General features: G+C 40.9%; 1 protein-coding gene across 23 annotated transcripts in view; it reads left to right on the forward strand.

Moving 5' to 3' along the window:
- The window catches only part of COL25A1 (collagen type XXV alpha 1 chain), a 306,400-nt gene continuing 278,878 nt past the window's right edge, over nucleotides 369-27,890 (forward strand). For 10 of the 23 annotated variants that reach the window (XM_021393544.1, XM_021393543.1, XM_021393557.1 and 7 more), the window contains exons 1-2: nucleotides 374-1,032; nucleotides 1,467-1,536. In XM_021393544.1, coding sequence (XP_021249219.1) covers nucleotides 691-1,032; nucleotides 1,467-1,536 — 412 coding nt within the window. In that variant the 5' untranslated portion in view covers nucleotides 374-690. Of the gene's footprint in view, nucleotides 1,033-1,466; nucleotides 1,537-27,890 lie in introns of all 23 variants that reach the window. The other 13 variants (XM_021393556.1, XM_021393545.1, XM_021393555.1 and 10 more) reach the window with 6 other exon arrangements.

Raw genomic sequence — 27,890 nt, forward strand, 5'->3', positions numbered from 1 at the left:
GAGCTTTTTGCATTCGTGTTTTCACAGCAGTTGCAATCACTCGAGCGCTTGGAAAACAATAGGTAATAAAAGTGCACAAACAGAACTCCGCGAGGAAATGCAGTTCGCGGTGCAAACCAGCACGCTCGGTGCTGTCTGGGAGTCACCATGTCCAGCTTTACCCCGGGACGCTTTCCACCTTTCTAGCAGTCCTTAGAGCCGCGCGTCCCCTCGGGCTCCGCTGCTGCCTCGAACAGCGGCTCGCGAGGGAGAAACAGCTGCAGGAGAGGGCGAAGCCGGCGGCAGCAGCTCGTGCCGAGCCCCCGCCCAGGTGAACGCCGTGCAGCGAGGGCGGGGCGGCGGCTGACAGCGGGGCCGAGCTCGGGGCTTCCCCGCCCGGCGCGGCGCGGCTGTGGGCGCCGGCAGGCAGGTGGAGGGGGAGCAACAAGTCCGGCGGGGAGGGAGGGAGCGGAGCGGGGGTTCCCTCCCGCCCCACAGCTCTCTGACAAGTGGCGGAGCGCTCGCACAGCGCACGGCTCCGAGCGGGTGGCAGCCGCGGGGCTCGACCCGCGCCGCTTTACGCCGCCGAAGTGCGGGGACGGCCGCGGGCTCCGCCTCCGTTTGTTTATTTAGTCCTCGTCACCCGCCTTTTGGTTGCCTGTTTCGGTGTAGTTCCTTGCTATTATTTTTGTTTGTAAATTAGTCGCCTCCATGGGGGGCGGAGGAAAGGAAATAAAAGCTGCCGCAGCCGAAGCGTGCAAAAGCATGCTGGGCAAGAGCCGCGGAGCCGCAGGACGGGATGGCTGCGGCGGGGAGCGCTGCCCGCGCCGGGCTGGGCCGTGCTGCTCGGCGGTGCCCGCTCTGCTCTCTGCGCTGGCGGCCGCCTCCTGCGTGTACCTGGGGGTACGAACCAGCGACCTCCAGGCCCGGCTGGCGGCCATCGAGGGCGCCCAGGGGGGCTCCGCCGCCGCTCCGCTCCCGCCGCTGCCCGGCTTTTCTCTGGAACAGCTCAACGCGATGATGCAGGAGAAAGTGGAGCGGCTGCTCGCCCAGGTGTGCGGGACGGGGGACTGCTCCGGGAGGCTGAGGGCGGGCGGCGGGGCCGAGGGCAGCAAGGCTGGAGCTGGGGGGCGCGCGGGGCGGCCGGCGGGGTGCGTGAAGAGACATCGCGCTGAGGGTTTTCCCCACGTTTCCCCGCGCTTCTCGTCCGTACCGAGGAGCGGGCTTGTAATCGGGGAGAAAAAAAAAAAAAAAGTTCTAGGGCGCTTGTGACGGGTGGTAAAGGTGAGAGAAAGCCGGCGGCGGTGGGCTCGTTTCGGTGGGGGTGGAGAAGTCAGCCTTCCAGGCTGGGTCACGTCCAAGAGGCGAAGCCATCGCCAGTTCTGCGCTCGGTCAGACAGCTGTAAAGCACAGCTCGCGGGCACGCGGGGCTGTGCCGCTGGGCGCTGGCAGGCCGAGAGCCGTCACGTTGCTCCTCTCCCCCACAGAAGTCCTACGAGCACTTGGCAAAAATCCGAGCGGTGAGAGAAGCGCCAGCAGAGTGCAGCTGCCCACCAGGTAACACGGCTCGGCGTCCCTCCTCCCGGAGCCCTGTGTTCTGGGGTTCATTCTGCGTCCCGTGCGCATCAAATGGGCATAAATTAGAGCAAGCTTCTTCAGTTAGCTTCAATTGGGTGGCAAAAGCGTAGGGCCCAGAGTTGTATCGTGTTTCCCTGGTGGTGCTGGGTTGGAATACATGCAAGTTAAAAGACCACTGTTTGGCTGGAAGATGCCAAGCGATAACACTTGTGAAGAAGTTAATGATCTACGCTAGCAAGAGGAAGTACATTCGATCTTAAATGGAGTGGTACTGAATCAAGGCGTTCTGTGCTCAGTTCAGGAAGCAGAACAAAAATGCTTAGTGAAAATTTATAGTGTGGATTAAAGTGAGGAATCCATTGCGAGTCAGCAGCAAGCACACACAAGGGCTTTTCAGTAATGCCTTGTTTTTCTGTAGTGGGGGATGAAAGCAGTTCCCCTAGGAAGGGGTTGCAAGTTTCGTAGTGAGGATTCAGAATCGTGTTTCTTTATGCAACTGATGGTGTTGCTCAGATCTGGAAATGGGGCCTCCTAATACTGGGGTTAGCTGTTTGTGCACGCACAGTACGATGCTGTTTGGTTTTGGTGCTGCTTTTTGACATTCTGAAAACTGCCACTATTGTCCTTGCTTTATAAACATCTGCTAAGACGTACCCCAGTGCAAATGGCATCTTAAAAGTTAGGAGAGCAATGCTGACATTTCACGAGGTGATTGCTGTAAGAGCACTGGCGTCCTCTGTGTGATGAAACACCATGGATGCAGTATGTTTTGCATGTTCTACCACCTTGAGTGGGGAAAAATCATGTCTCCTTCACGGGTGGAATGTTGATGTTCAGCAAGAATTAAGCTGAGGATAACATTTGCCAGTAGGATGTGTGATGGCACTGTGCACTTGAGTAAGGTGCTCTTTTGATGAAGGGTTTAATTTCTGCCCAACATCAGGGTCTAACAGGGCTACTGAATTACAGTGTTAAAACTGACTGTGATGGTGTTACAGTATCTTGCTGATGTTGCAATTGGGAGCAGAGAGTTTTTCCTGGCTGGTGTAGGAGCTACCATGGCTAGCACAAAAAGACTAATATGGATGACTGTTATAAAAGAAAGCGTAGAATTACTCCACTCTCAGCTAGTTTTGATTAAAAAGCATTGATTTACTGCTGAACTACATATATATTTTCTTTTATGTACAGTGTTGATTTTATTTTTGTGTTGCTTAACTGCAGTTGTCATTACAAGGTTGAAGCTCATGTGTTGAAAATGGAATTGCTCATCGTTGCACAGACGTATTCTGTGAGCTTGAAATGCTGCTGAATTTGATTCCAAACATTCTCGCTCTTCATTCTCCTTGTTTAAATTCATTTGTTGTGTTCTCACTTACTGCTTTCAGACGTAAGGCCAGTACCTACTGTTTCACAGTTGTTACGTGGTGTGTTACTAGCCCACTACCACTAGAGCTCCACATCATACCAATTTTTACCTGACCTTTATTCTTAAGATGTTTTATCAAATAGGTTGCCAGCAGCAGAATATTTCTTACATGCATTGCGAAAATACTCGCTTAAGTGAAAGTCAGAAAAAAGTGATCTGAGAAACGTTCTTAAGCTGGAAAGATTCATAAGACAGGAATTTTTTATATGAGTAGTTGTGGGTGTTTTTGTCTGTGTGTGAAGTCTAGCTGTTATGGGGATTAGAAATGTGATACTGGGTTTCTCACCTTTGGGTAGCTGTTTCAGTTTGGAAGCAAGTTTTGCAGCGGCTGGAAGATATTGCCTTGTGATAGCCTCATTTTGGACATCTTGAAATGAGTTGATGCACTCGTGCTTGTTGCCAGCATACAGGTCTCTACATCAAAACGGCATCATCTTGGGAGCCCTATCTGAGAGAGCAAGGGCTGAGTGGCACCACTGCCTGGTACTGTGCCTTCCTGACTGCAGGCATTAGCGAGAGCAGGAGGGGACAGCAAATAAGTTGTTGTTTTTTCCCTGGATTCAGTTTGTGGAATTACTTCTAGACTGGACGTGATGAGCTTTTTATTTTCCTACTTAGTGCTGCAGTTTCAAACCTGGACTACTGTGTTCAGAAATGCATTTGGTTTAAGAGGAAAAGAATAATAGAAACTGTTTTTCCCTATTTGCGAAGCCAAAGAGTAAATAACTTCTTTATTATATAATTCCATTCTTAATGCTTTATTCTGCGCAGGTTCTGCATTTCTTCCCTGGGTGTATCTAATAATACAATGCATGTCTGTTAGAGATGGCTTTGGAAAGCCTTTGTTGGTACACAAGTAATTTTTGATAGGTTCCAGTGCTATGAGAAAAAGGCAGCTGCCAGATGGCCACCAAGGAAGTTTCTGCCATTTTGCTCTTAAAAGAGAAATTAATATAATTTGAAAAATGATTACTTTGTCTTCTACCAGAGGAAGAGAGGGAAATCCAATCTGCAGGCAAGAGGGTGAGAATGCAGTCTCTCATTTAGAATTAAAGTTATGCAACTGATGTAGATCTCTTTAGCTTGAGATGTCCATCCCCTTGTGGCTCTCCATGGTAGGAAATGCCTGTTCAAAGCAAACTGGGTTGGAATGGCTTGAATGCTGGAGGCAGCCAGATTTGCAAGTGCTCATAGCTTGCAAAGCTGACCACGTGTAGCTATTCGTAATGCAACAACAGCCTTGAACTTCCTCTAGAATGAGGAACAGTTACACTTCTCAGTTTTTAAAAAATGTTTTCACCAAATGCGTTTTCCAATGGTTAATATTCTTCTAAAAGATGCACTGTGTGAGGAGATGCTAAGAGTTTTGATTTTAATTCTGTTGGACTAAAACCAGATACCAAAGATTTTGTAAATATTTTTATATGACAATAGCAGGCATTCTTTCTCTTAAAGCAGAGTAATAAAATTTGAAATGTAAATGTATACTGACATTCCTCTTAAATTACCTCAGTTCTAACAGGAGTGCAGCAGTCACTGCTGGCAGTTAGTCCTCTGCACGTGGGACTGGGGGAAGATTGAGTGGCAAAGTTTATTTTTAACTTAATATTTTGATTTTCTTATGTTTCCCAGATTTATTATTTTAAATGAATGTTTCCAAACTGTAAAAGATGAACAAAAAAGTAGGTGTGTAGGTAATTATTTCATATGCCCAAATCTGTCTTTAAATGGCTGCAGTACCATAATCAGCTTTTTTTAGGCACAGTCAACCACAGAGCTGGATACCAAGAGCCAAGAATTATACTGCTGTGGTAGGAGTAACAGTTTCTGAAGGCACAGATATATTCTTGATTCAGTAGAGTTGTAAGAAATTCTTAACTAGTAGTAGATTTAGACCCTCTTCTTCCAAAAAAAAAAAAAAAAAGTTCAAGTGTATTTGTAGGATTCATAGGCTTCAACACAAACTAAATGCATGCTTTTATGTTTTAGTGAATTGAGCCTTTCTATCTTGTAAGGGTCAAGCCGTGACACTTGCATTCAAGTGCTGTGATGTCTCATTCTCTAAGGGGTCTTCAGAGAGCCTACTCCTGAAGCAAGGTCACGGAGGACTGAAATGTGTCAGTACAGAAGGGTCAGATCTGGTGAGTGGGAAGACTAGCAGCTGATGTAGTATAGTCCTGCATGTCTCTTTAGGCTGCTCTTGGTTCAATAGCTAAACTTCTGTTTCTTTCAGTAAAGTGAGCCTCAGGACTGGATGACCATTGCTTTAAGAACATTTGTGATTTGGACTATAGAGTTTTGAGAAAGGAATAGAGGTTGCAAAAGAGAGACTTATCTGTAAAAGTTTTATACATTTTCAGAAGTGATAAACTTACTTTTATTCTCCCCCTCCCCCAGATGAAGTTTTTTAACCTCTGGGAAAACCATTGCAATGAATTTATTCCTTTACAGAAACAAAACAACAACAACAAAAAAACCGAATCGCCATTGCCCCCACTCCCATTTTGTAAATAGGAGTGTCTCTATGCCATACTTTTTAAAAAAAATAAATTCTGCATTGGCAAAGGATAGAGTTGCATAACGGAAATATTGTTTTTTTTATTGTCTCTAAATGCGGTGTCTCGCTGTATATCTGCTCACAATACCTCACACATAAAATGCTGGGGTTTACATGTTTTTGAGCTGTCTTGCTATTGCTGTTTCATTTTGCTTCTTTCCCAGAGCACTGGCTGAACTCCACTGATGGGTACTGTCTGTTTAGTCCAGCTTGCTATTTTTGTTTTTTTTGCTTGGGCCACAGACAACACTTATATCCCTTTGCACTTTCTTTAGCATTTTCCCTGTCAAGAACCCCGCAGTTTTCTCACTTCTGCTCAGATATCTGTAACTTCAAACCCTTTCCAGATATGGACATAGTCATCGTTCTCCCCTAGCCAACTATTTTGTGCTGTTCATGTATTAGTGCTATTTAGATGGTTTGGGACTTGACGTGCCTCCTATTTCACCAAGCAATTTGCTGTGATCTGGCTATAAAGCTTGTTTCAGTCTAGTGGAATGTGTACAAACCTGTTCATTAATTAGATGAACAGATTTTTTGCAAGACAGAGACTACCAGTTGGTCTTCCTCTGTTAACAGTAATTCTAGTGGGAAAGTTATGCTGTATGACAACAGCTCACCAGTAAGAGTGTGTACTGTATGTATTTTAGTAGCAATATGGATGGATGTATTTCTTTAGCATCCCAATATGCTTTTGTCCTTGCAAACACCTAAGGTTTGTTCTGACATGCAGTGGAAGTAGATGAGCAGCCCATACAATTTGGGCACTCTTTGTTATTTCCCTGTGTTTCAGAATTACTGTTTCCTGAAGCATTTCGATTAGTGAGGCTGAAAGATGGAGGAGAAATCATTTTCAGGGATTAAAAGAATCCAGAAATTGTTATCAGCAGGGTATTACTTAGTTTTTTGGTTATTGTTAGAGAGAAGTATTTTTTTTCTTTTTCATACTTAAGAGGTAAAGAAATAAAAAGGGGGCTGACTTAGATGTTTACTGGTAAAGAAATCTGAAAGAAAACGTAGAAACAGAAAGTATCCATGGTGTTTTTCCCTGTTACTTAAAATTCCAATGTGTGCTAGCTGTACCTAGCTCCCAGCACTACTTATTTCTGCCATGTCTGTATCATCTATTTGCTGAATGCAGTGCTCAGCTTTAATTTTGTAATTTTTCTGACAGGCCTCTGAGTTCCTCTTTCATACTTCTGCTGGTTTGATATTTTTCATTTTAGTTCCTAGATAAAGATGTTTATTGATGTGCAGCAGCACACAACCTTCTGGGTAGTCTGCTGTCTTGTTTGGATGACTGATTAGAGACACTGTTTTTTCCCCACAGAAGATATATTTATATTTTATTGGCTAAGATGTGACCTTTTAATTCTGTTGCCTCTGGGTAAGGAGGTAGGGTGTGCAGCATGATAAATGAAACATGATGTGGCTCAAAGGAGAGCTGATCGACAGCAAACTGCACCAGAATTCTCTTCTGTACTATTACTGATGTCAATGGCATTTAAACGAAGTTGTTTCGACCACAAAGGTATTATTAACGAAATGTTTTATTCTTAGATCAATATTTATTGAACTAGCATGGTTTTGTCAGACAAGGTGTATTTTAAAAAAAAAAAGTTGATTTGCCTGCATTAATTGCCCTTTAATGCTTGCATTTCACTTTGGCATGTCTCCTTCCATGTGGCAACTGTCTGTCTTGATGAACTGCTCTAAGTGTCAAAACAGGAAAGTACAGTGGATCTTTCAGTGTGAGAAGAGATCTTTAAGACCACTTCTGAAGTGCTGCTTTTCTGTCTGTGTTTTGTTTTTCTTAAATTGTCAATACATGCACCGAAATTTTAAAGAGTATTTAAAGCTCGAGTGACTGAGTTTAGTTCAGCAAATGCTTTTTCTTTATGCTCAGCCTCAAAAGCCTCAGCCCTTTCTTTAAAGGCTAGTGAGTTCTTTGGAATGCATTGCTTCAAGTATGAATCGCTGAATTACACCACTCAGCCTCCTTCCTACTGCCTTTTAAACTTACTGGCTGCAGCCTTTTTTTCTTTAATATGCTTAGCACTAAAAATAAGCATTCTATGCAAACAACTTAACTGACAGAATCTGTCTTTTGGGTTACCGCCATCATATAATTAACCTCTTCAAGGTGCCAACCCGATGAAGCCGTCAATCTTTAATATGCACTGAACTTGAGTCATATTGCTAACTACAGCTTCTTCAGGAAGGTTACTTTACGCAGAATAGTTTTCCCTTTCTTTGTTTCAGTTGATTACACTGCCAGATTTCCTAAAAGTCAGCCACAGAAAGGAAATCTGACTGCTTACTAGAAGTATTAAGAAGATGTAAGAGGGTATAGAATAATGGAGTCTGGAAAACACACGTTTCCCGCTGTACAATTGAAGTGGAAGCTTGCAGTTAGATAATAGGCACAACAGTGAACACAGTGCTGCAGGCTTGCTTTTTCTGAGGCTTGTGAACTGTCATATTTTTACCAGTTTAGACTTAGAGCAGAGCAAAGCCTGAAAGCAGTGCCTGTTCAAATTCGTGTGCTCATCTCTTTTCATAAGATTAAGTTCAGATGGAAGAAGTTGTTCGTGAGAGCCCACTAAAAATGGATTTTCAGGACAAATTTTCAAAACTGAATGCCAAATTTGCATGTGCAAGGTTCACGTGTACCTTCCATGCAAATACGCCCATTTTTTCCAAAATCTTTATAAATACATATTGGATGTTAATGCAGCAGATCATCTTATTTGTGCTTCTGTGCTCTACAGCAAATGTATTTGGGCAATCATTGTCAGGTATTCCTTTGCATGTGGTTCACAACTGCTGTTTCTAGTCAGTCACAGCCCAACAAATTGTTGGACGTGGCTCAATTTTGGTGATTAAGTGCAGCAACCTCATGTAAACATTCTCCTTGGTTAAAAATGTGCTGCTCTGTAAATTAGTGAACGTATGGTACAAGAAATTGCTGATGCACAGATGTGCCTGAGCTGAAATAACTTACTGTTTAAATGTTTCCATAGGTTGCTTAGTTCTAGAGCTGAACTGTCAAATAAGAAAGCACTTTCTTAGTGGGCAGGCTACAATTCCTTATTTGTGAAGTAAACCCCTCATCCCATCCTTCATGTTCACAAAGAAAACCTGATCACTGTGTTCTTTTTAAAGCAGTCTTTTATGTATGTTGGAAGACAGTCTCGTCTGTGATGCATGCTGTAAAATTATCCTTCCTGCTCCTTCCTTGTTCTCAAGTCTTTTTGTATTAAAATTGTTTCCCAATTATATGTGCAGACATAGGTTTATAGGAATAGGCATTTACTTGCAGTTTTAAAAATTGTATGCACATTTGGGGAGAGTTTCTTCTGCTTTTAAAGCTTTGAAACAGATGATGATGCCTCTCAAGCTTTCTGAAGAAATAAGAAATTTTTTAGACCCTTAAATCTTTTCATTAGAAATGTATGCTATTATAATCATCAGAGATGTGATGACAGTCCTCTGTGGGCAAAGAAACAATAAATGGAATGAAGAACATATAATAATAGAGAAGATAAAAGTAATGTATCATAGTTTTTACTCTTAGAATGCCCTGAAAAATAGTACAATGTTTTCCAAGACTTCTGCAAACCTATGCTCAACCGAGAAATAATGCAGCTTTTAGCAACAATCGTTTCTCCTTCCCTGTCTTAGGAACTGAGCGGGAAGTTATCAAGGATGAATAAGGCATACTTTTCTTTAAAATGTGCACATGAGGAATAGATTAGATGGTCTATTAAAATCAGTACATTTCGTTTTAAATAATCTCTGTTAACCATTAAAGTTATCATCTTAGATTTGGATGTTCATGAAACTTACCTTGCAATTATTGTGTGTTGGGCAAATGTATTAGAGCTTTTCTTTAATGACACGTGATTTTGGTTGTTTTTTCTTTTTTTTTTTTGTACTTAGGAATCTTAAAAATTATTTTTTAGAAATGTATGAAACATAATTAAGTCATACATTCACCTTTGCCAGTGTGTCTTGTTTGGGCACACAGTGGAGAGTGGATCACAAATTCACACATTCTCCAGGAGGTGGAAAATGGGGTCTTGTGTGGAATGATGGTTTTGAGTCCCTCTAAATACCTTTCTCTGCTTTTCTTGTGTTTCTTCTACAAGCTCAGCTGAAGGACCGCTGAGTAGAGGAAGAAGGAGATTAAACAAACTTTCTTTTTGATCTTTGATCCTCATCTCAATGCATCATTCTGTACTTTATAACACAGCAGCATGACACTTGTGATGCTTCCATGTGCTTCTGTAAGTTGGAAACAAAGTAGGCTGCCTCCCGAGTCACAGTGACATGGCATAGCATATAGCTCACTTAATATAGTTGGAGGGAGAACTGGACATCTTGAGCTTGCAGACAAATCCTACATGATGCCAGGTGGCTGATCCACTCCCTTCCGCTGGCTGAAATAGCTGGCTCATGCCATTTCCTGGTACTACTTCAGTCTGCTGGTATCTGGGAAGTGCTTCCTCTAAGCTTCAAGGATTTATAGGAGAGAAGTATTTTATCTTCTCTTCCTTTTTCAGCAAGGAGCAGACTCACTTAGCACGTGAACACATCTTCCCACTCTTCTGAAGAATGTTAGTACTCTTGGGAGTAAGGAACTGTAGTGTAGGATGTATAGTTTCAATGCCTTTTCTGCTCTACCGTTTGCAATTTATGCAGTCCTAACAAAAATTCATTTACTTTACCACCTTCTTGAGTATTTTCAGTGTCCCTAGTGGCACAGGAAAAAGTATCATACCACAAGCATATATTAAAGGTTAACTTATGAATGGGGTTCCTCAAGAATAAACTGGTTCATAGCATGCTGTGCTTAAGATTATGGTGGGAAACTGCTATTTTAAAAGATCTCTTCTAAAACAATGGGGAGTAGGCTGGAAGAAGTTTTGAAAACAAAAATATACTGAAAATCAGAAACCAAAATCTTTTTATCAGAGCTGTGGCAGCAATTACAGTGGGTTTGTGTGCACATTTGAAAGCAAAATTGCAGAATGTATATTGAAGGACACTAACCAGTTAATCAGAGAAATAGAGAGTTTATGCACTGTCTGTGCAAACAAGAACATAGTTGCCTACAGACTATCTAGCTTATGCCGCTAGTAATAGTGTTGCTAGGAAATGATGTAAGGTTTCTTACATACTGGATAATAGTAGAGTTTTAATGGAGGACTGCAATGCTAAAAGTCTAAGCTTGTGCATCTTAAGTTGAGGAGGTATTTCCTTTAGCTGGCAGCTCTAATAATCCTTTTTATGAATATGAGAGCCAGTTGCTTGAAGGCACGCACCCCTTCCTCCTCCCCCAACGTCATGCCCATACCATCTGAGTAAGCTCTTATTCTGATTCTCTTGATGTTCCTAAAGACAAGCCTTGATACCTGAGCATAGGGATGTGGCCACAGAGGATTAAAAGGATAAGCTCCATAGGTCTGTGGATTAATATTCTCATCTAGAATTTACATCTAGATAAGTCCAATGGCATCACTATGAAAATATGTTCATGTGTTGACCATACAGAGACTCCTGGCTACTCTTCTGCTGCGGTTTATCAAATGTTCCTTTAATGTTTGCATCTCCATTGCTGTACTATTGGGTATTGTTAATTGAAATGATGGCTCAGGGGATGATGAATGTTGTGAACTGTTGCCTCGGCTTCACATAGAGCTGACTAATATACTCCTCAGTTCCTTTCCTATCTGAGATAGGTGTTTAAAACTTTAGTAAAAATACTTTATGAATCCCAATTTGATTCTCGTGGTGTGCAGGCACACTTGAGTGTAAACCAAAGTCTGGTAACTGTTAATGTGGTCCTTATGCTAATGGTGAACTCTGCTTTTCTATGTTCTCTGTCCAGGCTGGATCCTTGACAGTTGTTTGCGTAAATTAATATGCTGTGTGGAGAGTGATGTTATGCAGCACATATAGATGAATGCAGTGGTAGCACAGCAATGGCTCATGGTGTTTGCAGTAGCTATCTACCTTGCTAATGAAGAAGTCCCAGGTCAGTAAGGAATATCTTGTGTACCTTTACCAAACAGTTCCTGGAAGACAGTGCAGATTATTCTGATGAACCAGAGAGGCTGAAAGGCACAGTAGTGTGGCATCAGTTTGAAATGAACCAGTGCTTAGACAGCCATTGTCAATACTTACTTATAGTTGGTGTCTTTGTCATGATGACAGCCATGTTTGTAGAAGGCTGGAAATGTTTTTGTATGTGAAGATGAAGTGTTTTTCCAGTGTAGTAAGCATGTAAGTGCATTGTATTTCTTTAGTGTATGGAGACTAATCTTAGTGAAGAGAGATTAGTATTTAAGTCTGACAGTTGTGAATGTTGCTGTAGGACGGCTTTGCGTAATTCCTTAGTTTAAATTCTACACTGAGCCACATCCTAATGTGCAGGAGGAAAACCTTCTTTTAGCATATTCAATTAACAGGCAGGACAGAAACTGTTATTGTGGCCAGTTAAAAAGAAGAACCAACTTTCAAAAGTAAACCACCAATGAATGAAAAAGAGATGACTGAAATCCTCATCTTTTCTTTTCCTCTTGAAATCCATTTGTTTTTGCAAGGTGGATTTTCTGATGTAATCCAAGCAGTTCCAGTTCACTCTAAGATAATGAGATATTCATATTTGCAATACATATTATAATAACTGGAACACTGTGGAAAACTAAAGGCATATTTAGAGGAAACATCGTGCTTAATGGATTACAACAAGGACAAATAAGCAACAGTCCTGTGTTGTGAATGTTCTGTTACAGGGCAGTAAAGGCAAGGTAGAATGTCTTCCTATCTGAGTTCTGCTATTTGTAAGATAGGACTGATATAAATGTTGTATCCGTCCCAAAGTACAAGGTATTAATAATTAACAATAAAGCTATTGTTTTGAAGAGCAGAAGATTCTTTCTTAAATCACAAAATGCATTCCCCTCCTTCTTAATCTTGGTAACTCTTTCTCCATGTTCCTTTTTGATCACTAGAATGGAACATAATCACATAGAATCTGTTGCAGTAATGTTGCTGGCAGTTGCATGTTCATTTTCTGAGGATATTGAAATAGGATCATAGAATCATTTGAGTTGGAAAGGACCCTTAAAGATCATCTAGTCCAATTCCCCTGTAATGATCAGGGACATCTACAGCTCCAGGTTGCTCAGAGCCTGATCCAGCCTGATCTTGAAACTCTCCAAGGATGAGGCATCCACCATATCTCTGGGCAACCTGTTCCATTACCTCACCACACTTACAGTTTAAAAAACAAACAAACAAAATAAAAAAAAAAAAAAACACCAAACCACCTTCTTCCATATATCCAGTCTAAATCTCTCCTCCTTTACTTTGAAGCCATTTTCCCTTGTTTTATCATAACAGACCGTGTTAACAAGTCTCTCAGCCTGTTCTTGTAGGGCAGGTGTTCCATCCCTTGAATCATTTTTGTGGCCATCCTCTGGATGCACTCCAACAGGTCCACATCTCTCCTGTACTGAGGGCTCCACACCTGGACACAGTACTCCAGGTGAGGTCTCACGTTGCGGAGCAGAGGGGCAGGATCACCTCCCTCGACCTGCTGGCCATGCTCCCTTAAGATGCAGCCCAGGACACTGTTGGCTTTCTGGGCTATAAGGACATACTGCTGGCTCATGTCTGGCTTGTCATCCACCAGTATCCCCAAGTCCTTTTCAACAGTGCTCTATCCTTACATCTCCTGGCTTGTAGTGATAGCAGGGGTTGCCATGACCCAGATGCAAGACCTTGCAATTGTTTTGTTGAACCTCATGAGATTTACCTGGGCCCACTGCTTGAGCCTGTCTAGGTCTCTCTGGATGGCATGCCTCCCCTTTGGCGTGTCAATTGCACCACACGGCTTGGTGTCATCTGCAAACTTGTTGAGGGTGAATTTGATCCTGCTGTTGATGTCACTGATATTAAAGAGCACCAGTCCCAGTACTGACCCCTGAGGCACACCACTCGTCACTGATCTCAATCTGAACATTGAGCTGTTGATCACTACTCTCCGGGCACAATCTTGCAACCAGCTCCTTGTCCATCTAACAATCTACCCATTAAATCCATATCTTTCTAATTTGGAGAGAAGGATGTTATAGGGGACCATGTCAAAAACTTTACTGAAATCCAGATAGATGACATCAGTTGCTCTTCCCTTGTCTACTGACCATGTTATGTGACAAGGGTGGTCAGGGAGGACCTGCCCCTCATGAAACCATGCTGATTTTCCCGTATCACCTCCCTCTCTTCCATGCACCTTAGCACAGCTTTCAGGAGGATCTGCTCCATGATCTTCCTTGGCACAGAGGTGAGGTTAACAGGCTGGTAGCTCTCTGAATCAGCCTTTTTATCCTTCTTAAAAATTAGGCAAATGCAAACGCATCAATTTGCAATTAAAGTAACCTTTTAAGAGGTTTTTTTTTCTGTGTGGATTAAGAAAGTAAATGATTTTTTTTATTATTTTTAAAAACCACTCAAACCTGGAGAACGGTGTTTATAGAACAGGTAGGCAGTGCCAGCTCAGATAATTTATGCGGAGACAGAAGAAGTTTCCTGTGTTACCAGAGGTTTTAAGATACAGATATGACTTTTACCTGGTGGTAAATAAAAGTAGTCTTTAAGTGGAGTTCTGACTGACGATAGACCTGGTATGTGTGAATATATCACTTCAGGCAAGTGATTAGTCCCACAGATTTGAACTGAAATCAGTATTTACTTTGGCATCTGACACCTGAGTGTGTCCTCTTCCTTTCCCCTTTGTCTCCTTCACCTCTCAGTTAGGGCTTTCTTGCATATCTGATCATATGTGCATTAGCATTGACCTATAGTTCTTTTTCATCATACATATGCTATTTTTGATTTGCTTACTATTTATTCTTTGTAGTCTTTGAGCAAGAACATTATGTATATTTATACACTTAAGAATAAAAATTAGTTTTATAATATTTTAAGAATTCTTGTTCCTCTAGAAACACTTTGCACAGTTTTTTTTTTTAGTATTTCTTTTTATGGGAGTGCTAAATAATCTAATTTCTCAATTCATAATTCACAGATGCTGTGAGCATTGTTCTGAGGTCTGTTATTTGTTTAGAAGTGATTAGATCCAGTTACAAAAAATAGGTATACCTATGTATGTAGCTGGACCCTCATAATTTCCTTACCGACATAATTGAGTCTTGCATATGCATGCGGTGTTTTTTTTTTTTACCCGAGTAGATTTTCATGCTTGCACAAGAGTTATTCCTTCTATTTAGCTCTGCCTATTGTTTTAACAATGTTAACTAGCTCTCTTGTTCTCTGCTTTCCTGATGTTATGCTTGGAAATCACTGTTTGCTGAATCTAAGTGTTCTCTTCCTTTCTCTGTGGCAGTATTATTTAAAAAATTTCTTCACATGCAGCAATATAAAAACATTTCACGTGTAGGTCCCTGTTTGAGCTATCAAAATCTGGAATAAGCATGCTAGTTGAGGGGAGACTTCAGTCTGTTGTTAAGAGATATCCATACTTCAAGAAAATCCAGCTGTGAATGACTGAGAAGGAATATACCACAGTCAGATACAAGTGGCCTTTTTTTTTTCCTGTTAATAGTTTCCCAAGATTGTGTCAATCCTTAATTCTTCATTAAACTATCTTGAAAGGAAAAATAGTATAATAGACTTTAATACTTTTTTCTACAGCTTTTTCCCTGCAACATCTGGGAAAGCTTAACTCAGGGTGGATTTCAGTAGTCTAGTGGTAGGCTCTGATGGCTCACTCAGTCTTAGCAGTGGATGACAGCAGGGTATGCTGAACTGTAAACTACTGAAAGGGCTTCATGGGGCTTAACAAACATGGTGGTGTCAAGAGGAAGGGTGACACGTCTGTAGGATGTCTTCTACTGAACTGCACTTCATAGACACTGTGAATTCATCTAAGATGTCCAGACTTGATGTCTTCAGGGACAGTATGTAGGGAGAATCTGTAACCAGAATGTTGTGCTCCTGACAGAAAGCGTTATCTTCCTGCGGTGGTCTGACAAGGAAGGAATTTATAGGAAGCTGGAGGCCGGTGTGAACCAGTAGCAAATTGTTATTCCCTAAGCAAGGGAGTGATCGTAATTCTTTCAAATTCTACAGCACTCTGTTCTGGTCTGATAGTTAACACACTGCAAGCAGAGGCATGAAAATAGTGCATGTGTTGTGCTGTCTTCCCCTGTGCTGTCGCAGTGCTCCTCAGAGCCCCTAGGAGCTATCACACTGCTCCTCAGAGCCCCTAGGAGCTATCACACTGCATTTTATCTCCACTGAAACATCATACTATAGTGACTGGACCAGTGGTCTGTGGTATAAATTGATGTTGAAGCCCTAAAGGCACAAGGATGAACTAGATTTATTCCAATGCTGTTACCATCCTTCTTGTTTAATCATGTTGCTGTCAGGAGAAGAATGGTGGGACACAATATGGTTATGTTGCTATTAATCATACTTTAACATGAGCTGTTATTGTTTAACTTAGTTACTAAGAATAGCCATGGTATTAATGCAGCCAAAATTATTCCAACTCTTTGGAAAACTAATGCTGGTTCTAAAGAACACTTGTTTCTAAATGAAGACAGATATGTCCTCAAATAATCTTCTTTCAGATGCCTAAGTATACTCACTGTGACTACTTACAGTGTTTCTTAAACTCTTTGTTGTGTGCAAGGAACACAGCTGCTTACATCTGTGTTGCACTGTGTCTAGTTTTTCTTAGGCCATGATTGGTCATCTCAGGCTAAACCCCATGAAGCTGCTGAGCAAAAGGGGTTGGAGGACTTTTTTTGGCATAGCCACCAATTTAAGGTCTGGGAGGAAACTGTAGTGATCTGTGATGAGAGGTTCATAGGGAATATTCTTTTTGTGATGAGTGGGTGAATAGTTTCCACCACTTGAGATCATGCAGAACATACAAGAGCACTAGCACTTGCATTTGCAAGGGAGATTGCTTGGCTGCTTCCTGGTGGGAGCATATACCTTTCACAGGCACTGCAGAGGGACAATTACTCATTGCTACTGCTCATTTCAACTGCTTTGTTGAGAGAATAAGACTACCCTTTTGTGAATTGACCTAGGGTTCTTAGTAAAACAACAGCTTCATAAAGGATGCAATTGCATGCATAAGTACCTCTTGAATTACGGGGCCCCCCAGTTTATTTATGAACAGTCAAAAGCAGGCCTAAAACCAGCAATTCCAAATTCCTGTTTTTGTTTGGTATAATGCAATTCGATCTTGAAATTATGCTATCAAGCAATTGAATTGAACAAAATGACTTTTTATAGAGTGAATTAATTTTATGTTCTTTGATTAACGAAGAAGGTTCTTAAATTATTTTTCCTAGACATGCTGCAAACAGTATACTACTAATTTGTTATAACTACTATTGACAAGCAGCAGGCAGCTTGTGTTCATTTGTATTCAATAAACATGCTGCATTTTACCATTCAATTAATTTTATTTTTCAGTTGTGTACAAAATATGATCTTGTGACACAGTCCTTTTTGGAGTCTAAAAATATCTCTGGATTTAACTCTGGGGGAAAGATTGATTTCTTATTCTGCAGTCTGTGAAGAACTGTTAAAATATGAGACAGAAGTTGCAAAGATGTATAAAACATTTTATTCCTACGTGACATACTAAGAATTATAGAATGACTTAGGTTGGAAGGGACATAAAAGATCATCCAGTTCCAAGCCCCTGCCATAGGCAGGGTTGCCAGCTGCTAGATGAGGCTGCCCAGTGCCCCATCCAACCTGGTCTGAATGACCTCCAGGAATGGGTCATCTACAGCCTCTCTGGGCAGCCTGTTCCAGCACCTCACCATCCACTCAGTGAAAAACACCCCCCGACATCTAATCTAAATCTCCCCTCTTTTAGTTTAAAGCCATCCCCTTGCCATATCATTATCTACCTGTGTAAAAGGTTGTTTTCTCTCCTGTTTATAAGCTCCTCTCAGGTACTGGAAGGCTGCAATGATGTCTCCCCAGAGCCTTCTCTTCTCCGTACTGGACAAGTCCAGCTCCCTCAGCCTGTCTTTGTAGGAGAGGTGCCCCAGCCCTTTCATCATCCTTGTGGCTCTCCCCTGGACACTCTCCAAAAGCTCCACATCTTTCCCGTGTTGAGGGCCCCAGGCCTGGATGCAGGACTCTGGCTGGGGCCTCACAAGGACGGAGCAAAGAGGGACAGTCACATCCCTTGCCCTGCTGGCCACTTCTCTGTTGATACAGCCCAAGATGCTGTTGGCTTTTCAGGCTGCAAGCACACATTGCTTTTCCTTCACCAGAACACCTAAGTACTTCTCCATAGGGCTGCTCTTAATGAGTTCTTCGTCAGTCTGTATAAATATCGGGGATTGCCCAAACTGAAGCGCAACACCTTGCACTTGACCTTGTTGGAACTCAGTAAGTTCTCATGGGCTCATTTTTCAAGCCTATCCAGGTCTCTTTGGATGGCATCCCTTCCTTCTATTGTATCAACTGCACCACTCAGCTTAGTGTCACCAGCAAACTTGATGAGGGTGCACTTGATCCTTCAATGTTATTGGTAGATACGTTGATCACTGGTCACAGGACTGAGCTCTGGGGGGACATGACTTGTCGCTGTCCTCCACCTGGACACAGGGACATTTACCAGAACCCTCTGGCTGTGACCATCCAAGCAATTCTTTATATGCTGAATAGTCACCATTTGAACCCATATCTCTCCAATCTGAAGATGAGGGTGTGGTGTGGGACCATGTCAAAGGCCTTGCAGAAATCCAGGTAGAAGACATCAGTTGCCCTCCCATTGTCTCCTGATGCCCTCACTCTGTCTCAGAAGGCCATCAGATAAAGCTAAGTTGTTGTTGTTTTATTTTTCTCCACCCCTGAGTGGAGCATCTTTCATTATTTTCAATGACAATATTTTTTGAGGTAATATGTTAATATCACTTTTACTTGCCCATTTGCTATATTCATCAGGAGTGAGAGTAAATAAAAATCTTGTTAATGCACTTAGTTGCTAACAGCTGAATGAATTTATTAAAAGTGACTCAAAAATATTGCTCCAAAAGATGAAGTAACAAAGTAACATTGTCAGAAGTCAGTTTTCTTCCTAATCTGTAGTGACACTTAGTGTATTTTTCTGTTTCTCTCAATAATTACTGAACACTTGCAAACTGAGCTAGGATTTATGGCTGTTTATTATAGATGGCTCTTTTCTCATCCTTTTAAAAAATGGAAACAAACAAAAAATCACCAAGCAGACTACTGGTGGGAAATTTTGTTAGATAAGAATCATAGAATAGCTTGGGTTGGAAAGGACCTCAAGGGTCATCAAGCACCAATCCCCCTGCTGCGGGCAGGGCTGCCAACCTCCATATCTAATACTAGACCAGGCTGCCCTGCCCCATCCAACCTGGCCTTGAATACCTTCAGAGACGGGGCATCCACAACCTCTCTGGGCAGAAGAAGAAGAAGGTCTGGTAAGACTCCTTTATCCTTGCGAGTTTCAGTATTGTTAAAAAACTTTGAACTTGAAAAATCTTGGTGCTTTATTAACTAAGAAATGTGATAGGAGATTTAAAAAAAAAATGCGCTTGCAAATGAGTATACATTGATGTTGATTAATCCAGTCAGTCTTAAGGTTTTACTCTTTTAATGGTGGTTGATAGAATGCTTCTTATACTGGAGTACTTTTTTTTCAAGTACTTTTTTTCATTTATTTATGTATTTACTTTCAGGCTATGCAAGATCTGGATTGTTACTGGACTAGATTTCCGGTGGATTGCACTTACTCTAAAAGACTAATACTAATAGATCATAAAGATAGCTCAGTTTATTCTTCCTGATGGACCTGTGGTAAAACTACCATTATGATAGGCTTCCAACTCCACTGCTGCCCTATGCTTCTTATGCTGATCTTGATTTTGAATTAGAATCTATTTAAGCCAATCATAGCTAATGTATATGAACCCAATGAAAAAGTGACTTCTCTGTCTTTGATGCATGTGTATTTTTCTTTCAGTTTGGTAGCTCTGAAGCTAATGCAGATAAATGAAAAACAAAGCTGTGTTCAGTCCTCTTTTCCCTGCCAGGAATCACTGTCAGTAATAAAGCATTTGAGGTAGTCCTTCTGATTAATCAGAAGGAAGAACATGCCGTTTGCACTTCAGTTGCTTATTTGTTTTCTAGGGGGATTCTTCTTTGCATGTAGATATGTAAGAATACATAAAAATATTCAAGTCTGAGTCTGCCTCATGAGACTGAATATATCGAAGTTCATGGGACCAGATGACACGTGTCCAAGGGTTGTGAAGGCGCTGGCTGATGTGGTTGCCAAGCTGTTCTCCATCATACTGGAAAAATTATAGCTGTCAGGTGAAATCCTTGGTGACTGGAAAAAGGGAAATGTCACTTCCATTTTTAAGAAAGTTCTCCAGGTCTTCCTTCCTCCCTATAGGCCAGTTGAGCCTTATGTCTGTGCCTGGGAAGATCATGGAACAGGTCCTGCTATAAAACATGTTAGGGTACATGAAGGATGAACAGACAATCTGAGACAGCGTGGCTTCACCAAGGGCAGATCATGCCTGACCCATCTGATTGCCTTCTATGATGGAGGGACATCAAACTGAGTGGTGAAGAAGGAAGGGATGCTAGTTACCCACATTAACCATATTTTACGTTTTGTATGCGGCCCAAGACAACTCCTTTTCACTATGTGCAGCCCAGGCAAACCAAATGGTTGGACGCTTGTGGGTTAGATGTTACGTACATCTGAGGCATTAAGTCCTTAGCAGTTCATTTGCACATGAGGCTGTACAAATATACTGGCGCTTATAGCCCTTTTTTTTTTTTCTGAATTTTTGGGCATAAATCTTTGGTTGTTCCTCTGTCTTCCATTAGTCTTAAAGTGGTGGGTTTTTTTTCCAAGTCTATTTCGTGTAAAAGTGTAACCTGGATCATATCTCACTTATTGCTGATGTCTTTCAAAGTTTGTTTTTTCCTTTTTCCCCTTAAGTAAATCATAATTTGGCAGGTCAGACTTGCATGATTCTTTATTGTCCCGGTGGGTTTATTAACATCTTTCAAACACCTAGGCTTGTAACGTTATGTTGGATTAATGTACCTTTTCTGGAGAGCTGTTGAGTTCTTGTCAACGTTTGCTGACAAGCGAGTAACTTAATTTACTCTAGTAATATTTTAGGTATTTGCAGTTGCCTAGTTAATTAAAGAAGTGACTTTTAGGATAAAATGTGTTTCCTTCAAGCCAATAGCAGTTTTAAGACTGCATTTTCCCCACAGGGTGCTTATGTTCCTGAAGTCTTGTCTGCCAATGGTAAAGTAGCAAAAATAAAATAGCACACTTTTTTTTTTTTTTAATAAAACTGTCCCCGCTAGGCCCTGCACCCCACTCCTTCCCCCTTCCTCACCGGAATAATTTCTGCCACAGTTTTACATTGTTTCGCTCAACTACACAATCTTTTTAGCTATCTAGCACTTCTTTGTTTATTGCTTTAATAGATGAACTGGAGAGAAGAATTGTAATTGCACATTTATGGGCTGAAGTTGAAAGGCATTTTGCCTTTCAGGCTTTCTTCCAGTGTTCCTTTTGGTATGCCTTAGTTTCTAGAACAATAACTTGAGAGGATCTGTGAGGGTGATGGAGGACAGAACTTGGAATTCAGACATCAGAACTGAAAGATTTACAAGAGTTCTGAAGTGGAGAAACAATCTGAAAAATCAAAAGTTTTTTTTTTTAAAAAAAAAACAACCTAAAAATCTGTTTCAGTAAGGATGAGAGCAAAATACTTTGCTTGTAAATAAGTTTGTTGTGAAGACATTGATGAAGTAGCTGTTCTGAAGAAATGCCTGTGGTTTACAGCGAGTCACAAGCTGACCATAACTTAAGTGCTACACTCGTACAAGAAATGTCAAACAGCCTGTTTGAAACATGACAGCTCTTCTACTCAGAATTCGTAAGGTATCACTTGCAGAGTTTTGTCCAGTTCTGGGAATCATTTAAATGCAGATGTGGATCAGATAAAGAGTCCAAAGCACAGCTACAAGAACCATCTGAGCAAACTCCAAATACAAGGGAGTTTCAGAACTGGATTGCTTTAGATTAAAGCAGATAAAACTGAAGGGAGGAGTAAGTTTTCAAATTTGTGTAAGTCAGCTGCAATATAAGGCAAAAATGGTGTGGTTTTTGTTTCCTATTGCAGAAGACATGTAAGCAGTGGAACAGATTATCTTTGATAGTTATTGCATGATCATCACAAGACAGCAACTTCTTTTTCTTACTGTATGGAAGTAGTCTTAGGTAATCTTTGGAAAATCCAAAGATTTTGCTCTCTGATATTGCCTCTCTGTTGCTAATGTTGAATGTCCTGTGCATTACATACTGATTCACTGCTTGTGGCACATAACTTGGATTAATTTATTCCTTTCAGAGATGCTACTTTTTAGACCCCAGAATATATTCTCCATTATCTTTATGCTTCAATGTAAATGGTAAGCTGCCTGTAGATATAGATGTAATATTAATATCAGAAAACGATAGCTCAGGGGCCAAGCAGTACAGCTTGTCCATGAGAGAAAGAGGTATTATGGAGGAAAGAGACTGGCAGTGTTCTTTTCCAGATATTTGTTGTTTCATGGGATGGTAGTACTGAAATACTGCAGCCACGTGACTTTATTTCAGCAAATGCAGATTTCAAAGTTGAAGAATAATTTTCTAAACTGACAAAACAAAAAGTAGGAAATCATCTGCTAATGAGATTTCTTGGAGAATGATATGCTTTTTTTGGTATATATTTTGTGTAGTAACTAAACTTTTGTGTATTGTTGCTTGTCAATGGTTTCTTTCTCTTTGACATATTTGCTTTTTTTTTCGTAATATATTACTTTGGCTTCAGTGAGACTGTATGTCTCTTTGGAGTTATTTTTACATGGAAGTTAAGCAAGTATGGCTCTATTAAGTGCTCGGTAAACCGTCAAGTAAAAAAATGCAAACATGCTGCAGCAGATGTTAGCGAGTTAAGGTTCATAGTGCTTTTTTTTTCTTGTGTGCTGTTTCTAATTTAGTAGGTTACCGTAGTATTTGAAGGAACTGTGTGAAGTTAGTTTTTTCATTTAATTTTTTTTTTTTTACTGCATGATGTATACTGACATTCACATTGCTGATGTGACAGATACCCTAGTGATTCTGAAATATATTAAAACATTAATAAGAGTAAGGGCAGTATCTACTTGGTTTGAATCACAATTTGATTGAGCTTGGTGCTTTCTGTGCCTTTTGTGGAAAAAAGGTTATAGGCAACAACATAGTACTGTCAGTAATGTTTCCATATATGTGAGGTGGCAACAGTGATTGTGTGAACATGACTTTGAAGTCTTGCTGAATTCTTAAAAACTGACATGTAAAATTAACATATTCATGAACTGTCTGCTCTTAATTGACTTAAGTGACAAAAAATGCGATTCTTCTAGACCTGTCAGCAGCAGGATAAGCTGGGTACTATTTCTTAGGTATCATCAGAATGGCTGCATATGTTACAGGGCTAATCATTCTCACTCATAAGCTCATGTTGTAGAAGGCTCTGCCAGTGAAATGTCTGATACGTTGCAACTTACATGAGCTTTATGGCAACAGTGTGCATGAAAATAAGAACAATCTTGTTTGGTCTTTTTTAGTTTTGTTTTTTTTTTTTAAGTCCTTAGCAACATCTGTATGTTTACTGCTAAATCTTTTGGCTTGTAGCAGATGTATAGAAAAATATACGTTGGACAAAAATGTATTTATGTAAATCAGTAACACTAAACTGAAAATATCTCTGTCAGCTGAGAACACTCGATAATTTCACCGGAATTCACTTCCAGCCTTCTGAAACTTATTTCTTGGAGTGCTGTTCACATAGAGGTTGTCTTTTGTGGTGAGGACTTGCTGTTTAACATGTAAACTTCCGTCCTAACTTACACTTCAAAATTATTTTCACATGAAACCATTCTCTTTAAAATTGCTATATGTTAGTCATTCAGACAGCACACGAATCAATATTGATTTCTGAGAAATTGTACTTGTGTTGCTTGTGCAGTCTCTAGGGATCAGGATATCCATGTAAACTAAATAAACACAGTTAGGTGTGCATATAAAATGTAGCACTAAGAACAGTGTCCTAACAACAGTTCTGTTTCAAAGATGAGAAATATATTTGGGGATTTCACTGATCTGAAGTCTGACAGCTAGGTGCCTATCTGTGGATATGTTTTTCTCTTTTGAGACCTTATCAGAATGATAGCATGTTCCTGTTGAAATCTGAGGTTTGCTGCTGCTAATGATTTTTTTTTTTAATGCAAATTCTTTTCAACATGAAAAGAAATTAAGCTTCAGAGGCAGCTTCTGGGACTCCATCCTCATAGAAGTAAATCCAGGATGGTGGGAGGGCCCTTTCAGGACCCTGCTGTGTGTCTCATGGGTTTGGTTTGCCTTTCAAAAGAGTCAACTGTATACATCACACTAATTAAATATATTTTAGTAAGAGGAACTGTATTCCCACTAGTTATTCTGAATTAAAGCCCTTCATGATAAATTTGGACAAAAGAAATGCTGTACTCCTCCTTACAAGTAGTTTTGTGTGCTTGAAGACTTAGTGCATTTTTCTTTACCTCTGCTTGTATTAAGAATATGATTAACATTGGAGGCCTTCTACCTCTAACAGCACTTGGCCTCATTAAGTTTGCTTTTTGGCCTTTACTCCCCGTGGTGATGGGAAACTTCTCTGCAGCCTTTGGGAGATTCATTAGCATGAAGAGGGAAAAGAAGAAATTGCTTTGTAATCTTGATTCATTCAAATGGGAGTGATAGCTATTTCTTTTATGAATGTGCAAAACTGCGTAAAAATGGTGTGAATGTCAGCTAGGGGTCTGTCTCCTGTAACTAGTGGATTATAGTCTATCCTTAAGATTTAAGCAATTTAATCATTTTAAATATGAATGAATATGAAGACAGCACTTGATGCTAAATAATCCTCCAATTCTGTACATTTAACTGGCAATAATATGTCAAGAGGAAGAGTTTTAAATGACAAAGAGGAAGGGCATTGGGTAGGGGATGTGCGTAATAATAGGAAGGTACTGCATTGAAAAAAATGTGGGCAGATGTTTACTTGCTACTTTGGTGTCAAAATTGTTGTTTTGGAGATGATTATTGGAAATGTGCATGCAACAACACCACACCTCATCTCACTTGGTGTAGAATCACAGAACAGTTTGGCTTGGAGGGACCCTCTAGAGATCATTTGGTTCTAGCCCCCCTGCCATGGACAAGGACACTGTCCACTAAATCAGAGCACTCAAAGTTCCATCCATCTTGCTCTGAAGGACCCTTGTGACAGATGGATCGCAAAGTTACGGACTTAAATGAATTCAACAGACACCTGTCTTTATTAATTTGTAAAGCGTGAGATCTAAGCATGACACAAATGGTATGAGGTCATGTGTGGAATTTGTCTTTATTTGGTTGGGGTGGAGCTCATTTTCTCTGTAGTAGCTTTTATGATGCCATGTTCCAGATTTGTAATAAAAATAGTGTTGATAACACACCTTAGTTGCGGCTGTACAGATATTATGTAGAATCAAAGGCTCTTCTGTTTCTCATACTGCCCTGCCAGCAGGGAGGCTGGGGGTGCACAAGAATCTGTGAGAGAACCAAACCAGGACAGCTGGCCAAAGGGATACCATCTGATGTGCTCAGTAGTGAAACTGTGTGGGAGTTGATCTGGAATTTTAATGAGTAAGAGAGAAATAGTAAGAGGTTTGGTTTTCTCGTGGTGTTCTGGAACCAGCTTCTCACTGACTTAATTGAAAAGGGCCCAAGGTGCTGAAATTAACCAAAATGCAAGTCCTTAATGTGACATTGTGTGTCGTAGGTCTTGCTTTATGAATACACTCACTCACTCTTACATGCTTTGTTAAACTAGGTCCGAGACTTAATATAGTATGAGCCAAGTATCTGTATTCTTCATATATTTGAAGAAGAACCCACTCAGTTCCCTTCAGCGGTTTCATGCACAGTTGAAAGTTGCTATTTCACAGCTATTGCTATTCTACCTGTAGTGCGGCCCAGATCTGACAGAATCATGACAGAAGCATTAAGCCATTTAGTCTGGACTTGGAGAACATTGGACTCTTTCATTTCCAAAATAGTGGAGTTGGTGGTCAGGCTCTTGTGAGGTTCTCCAGGTCTCCATTTTAGGGTCAGATCTCTTCAATTTTTTTATTTAAAAACAAAACAAAAAACACCGCTGCAGGACTAAAACACAAAATGTTTAAAGTAAGTTTGCAGTTGACACCAAATTAGGAGGAGCTGCTGACTTCCTTGAGAGTAGAGAGGCGTTGCAGAGAGATCCCGACAAATTAGAGGGGAAGGACAATCACCAACTGCATTAACAAGAGCAAGTACCAGATTCTGCACGTGGGAGCTGGCAACCCTGAGTACAGGCTGAGGAATGAGAAACTGGAGAGCAGCTCAGTAGAAGGGGATCTGGGGTTCTGGCTGATGACAAGCTGAATACGAGTCAACAGTGTGCCTGGGCAGCTAAAAGGGCGAACGTATGCTGGCGTGCATCAGGCACAGCTCTGCCAGCCAGGAGAGGGGAAGAATTATCCTGCTCTGCTCAGTGCTTGTGTGTCCTCACCTCGAGCACAGTGTGCAGGTTTGGGGACACAATATAAGAAGATAAAGCTATTAGAGAACCAAAGGAGGACTACAAATATGGTGAAGCATCTGGAGGGCAAGACTTGAGGAGTGACTGAGGTTCCTTGATTTTCTCATCTCAGAGCAGAGGAGGTTGAGGCGAAGACTCATGGTGGCTGCAGCTCCTCACAGGGAGTGGAGGGGAAGTGCTGATCTCTGCTCTCTGATGACAGAAACAGGACCTGAGGGAACGGCATGGAGCTGTGGCAGGGGAGGGTCAGAGCGGATGATGATTCTTCACCAGAAGGTGGTGGGCATGGAACAGGCTGCCCAGGGCAGTGGTCATGGCCCCAATCTGCAGGAGTTCAAGAAGCATTTGGACAACTCTCTTGACATAAGGTTTGAATTTTGAGTGGTCCTCTGTGGAGCCAGGAGTTGGACTTAATGATCCTTACAAGTGTCTTCCCACTCAGGATATTCGATGATAATGGGATCAGATATATCACAATTAAGCCTTAAAAATTCTTGCTATTTAAGTAGGCTCTGACATGTGACAGAGCCCTGCAGAAATGAACAAGTCTCAGACCTCTTCATCTCGGTGACATTGCTCAAACTGGGAATGTTACTATCAGAGCATGATGCATGAGCATACAATTTTAAATATATTTCTTAAAAATGGTTTTGCAAATTGTCAGATTTCCTTGGATTTACAATGAAGTCATATTGAAGTTCCTGACCATAATGAATCATTAGTTTGTTTGCTGAATATTCCCACGTCCTTTGTGCAACACGGAGAATGTGATTTGTCCTGAAACCATACAAAACATACTCTTTGAAGACAGAATGCACTTTAGAGACTGAAATACAAAGATGCATAGGCTCTTGACCTCAAAAGAGTATTTCAAGGCCTAAATATTTGGTATAGTTGCAGGAGAATTGGGGTTTGGGGGTGTAAAACTGGCTGAGGTTTTCAGTGGAATAGCAGCTAGGCTGTATCCAGTATACTTACTTGTTAAGCTTGGGCAGTAGAGCTAATAGAGTGGGTGGAGTAAGAGGATTTGAGAAAATTCTAATGAGTTATCTACCTCCTGCAGACTTGCAATCCCGCATTATTTCAAGCAGTATTAAAAGCACCCTTTTTCAGTGCCTCTGAAAGGCTCTTTTGGTAGGAAGTTGAAGTTGCTATAATACCTTCTGTGAAGGTGCATTTCAGTATTAGTATCTAGGAGTTTGACAGCTTTAAACCTCCCCAGTTTTGGTCTAAATCTGAGTCTGAGAAATTTTTATTTGATAAAGAATGTGATTTGATTTACAACGTGTGTTTTGTGAAAACCTTGGTGAATGTGGATTTTCAGCAAAATACGGTAGTAGGAACTGAGATGGATTTTAGAATTTGAATCTGAATTCTAGGATAAAATCCTGTCAAATTCACCTTCACCTCCCATTACACTCTCCCTCCAGTTCTGAAGTAAGTTGTCCTGACTTTAAGCAACTGAAATGGCGTTATTAAAAATAAATAATTAATAATAAAAATCTAGGAAGTGATCCTGGTATTTCATTACTCCTGGGGTGTCATAGCTTCTGATGCTATATTGGATTAATTTCCCTGAAGT

The sequence above is a fragment of the Numida meleagris genome, chromosome 4, assembly GCF_002078875.1.
Source record: "Numida meleagris isolate 19003 breed g44 Domestic line chromosome 4, NumMel1.0, whole genome shotgun sequence".
NCBI lineage: Eukaryota > Metazoa > Chordata > Aves > Galliformes > Numididae > Numida > Numida meleagris.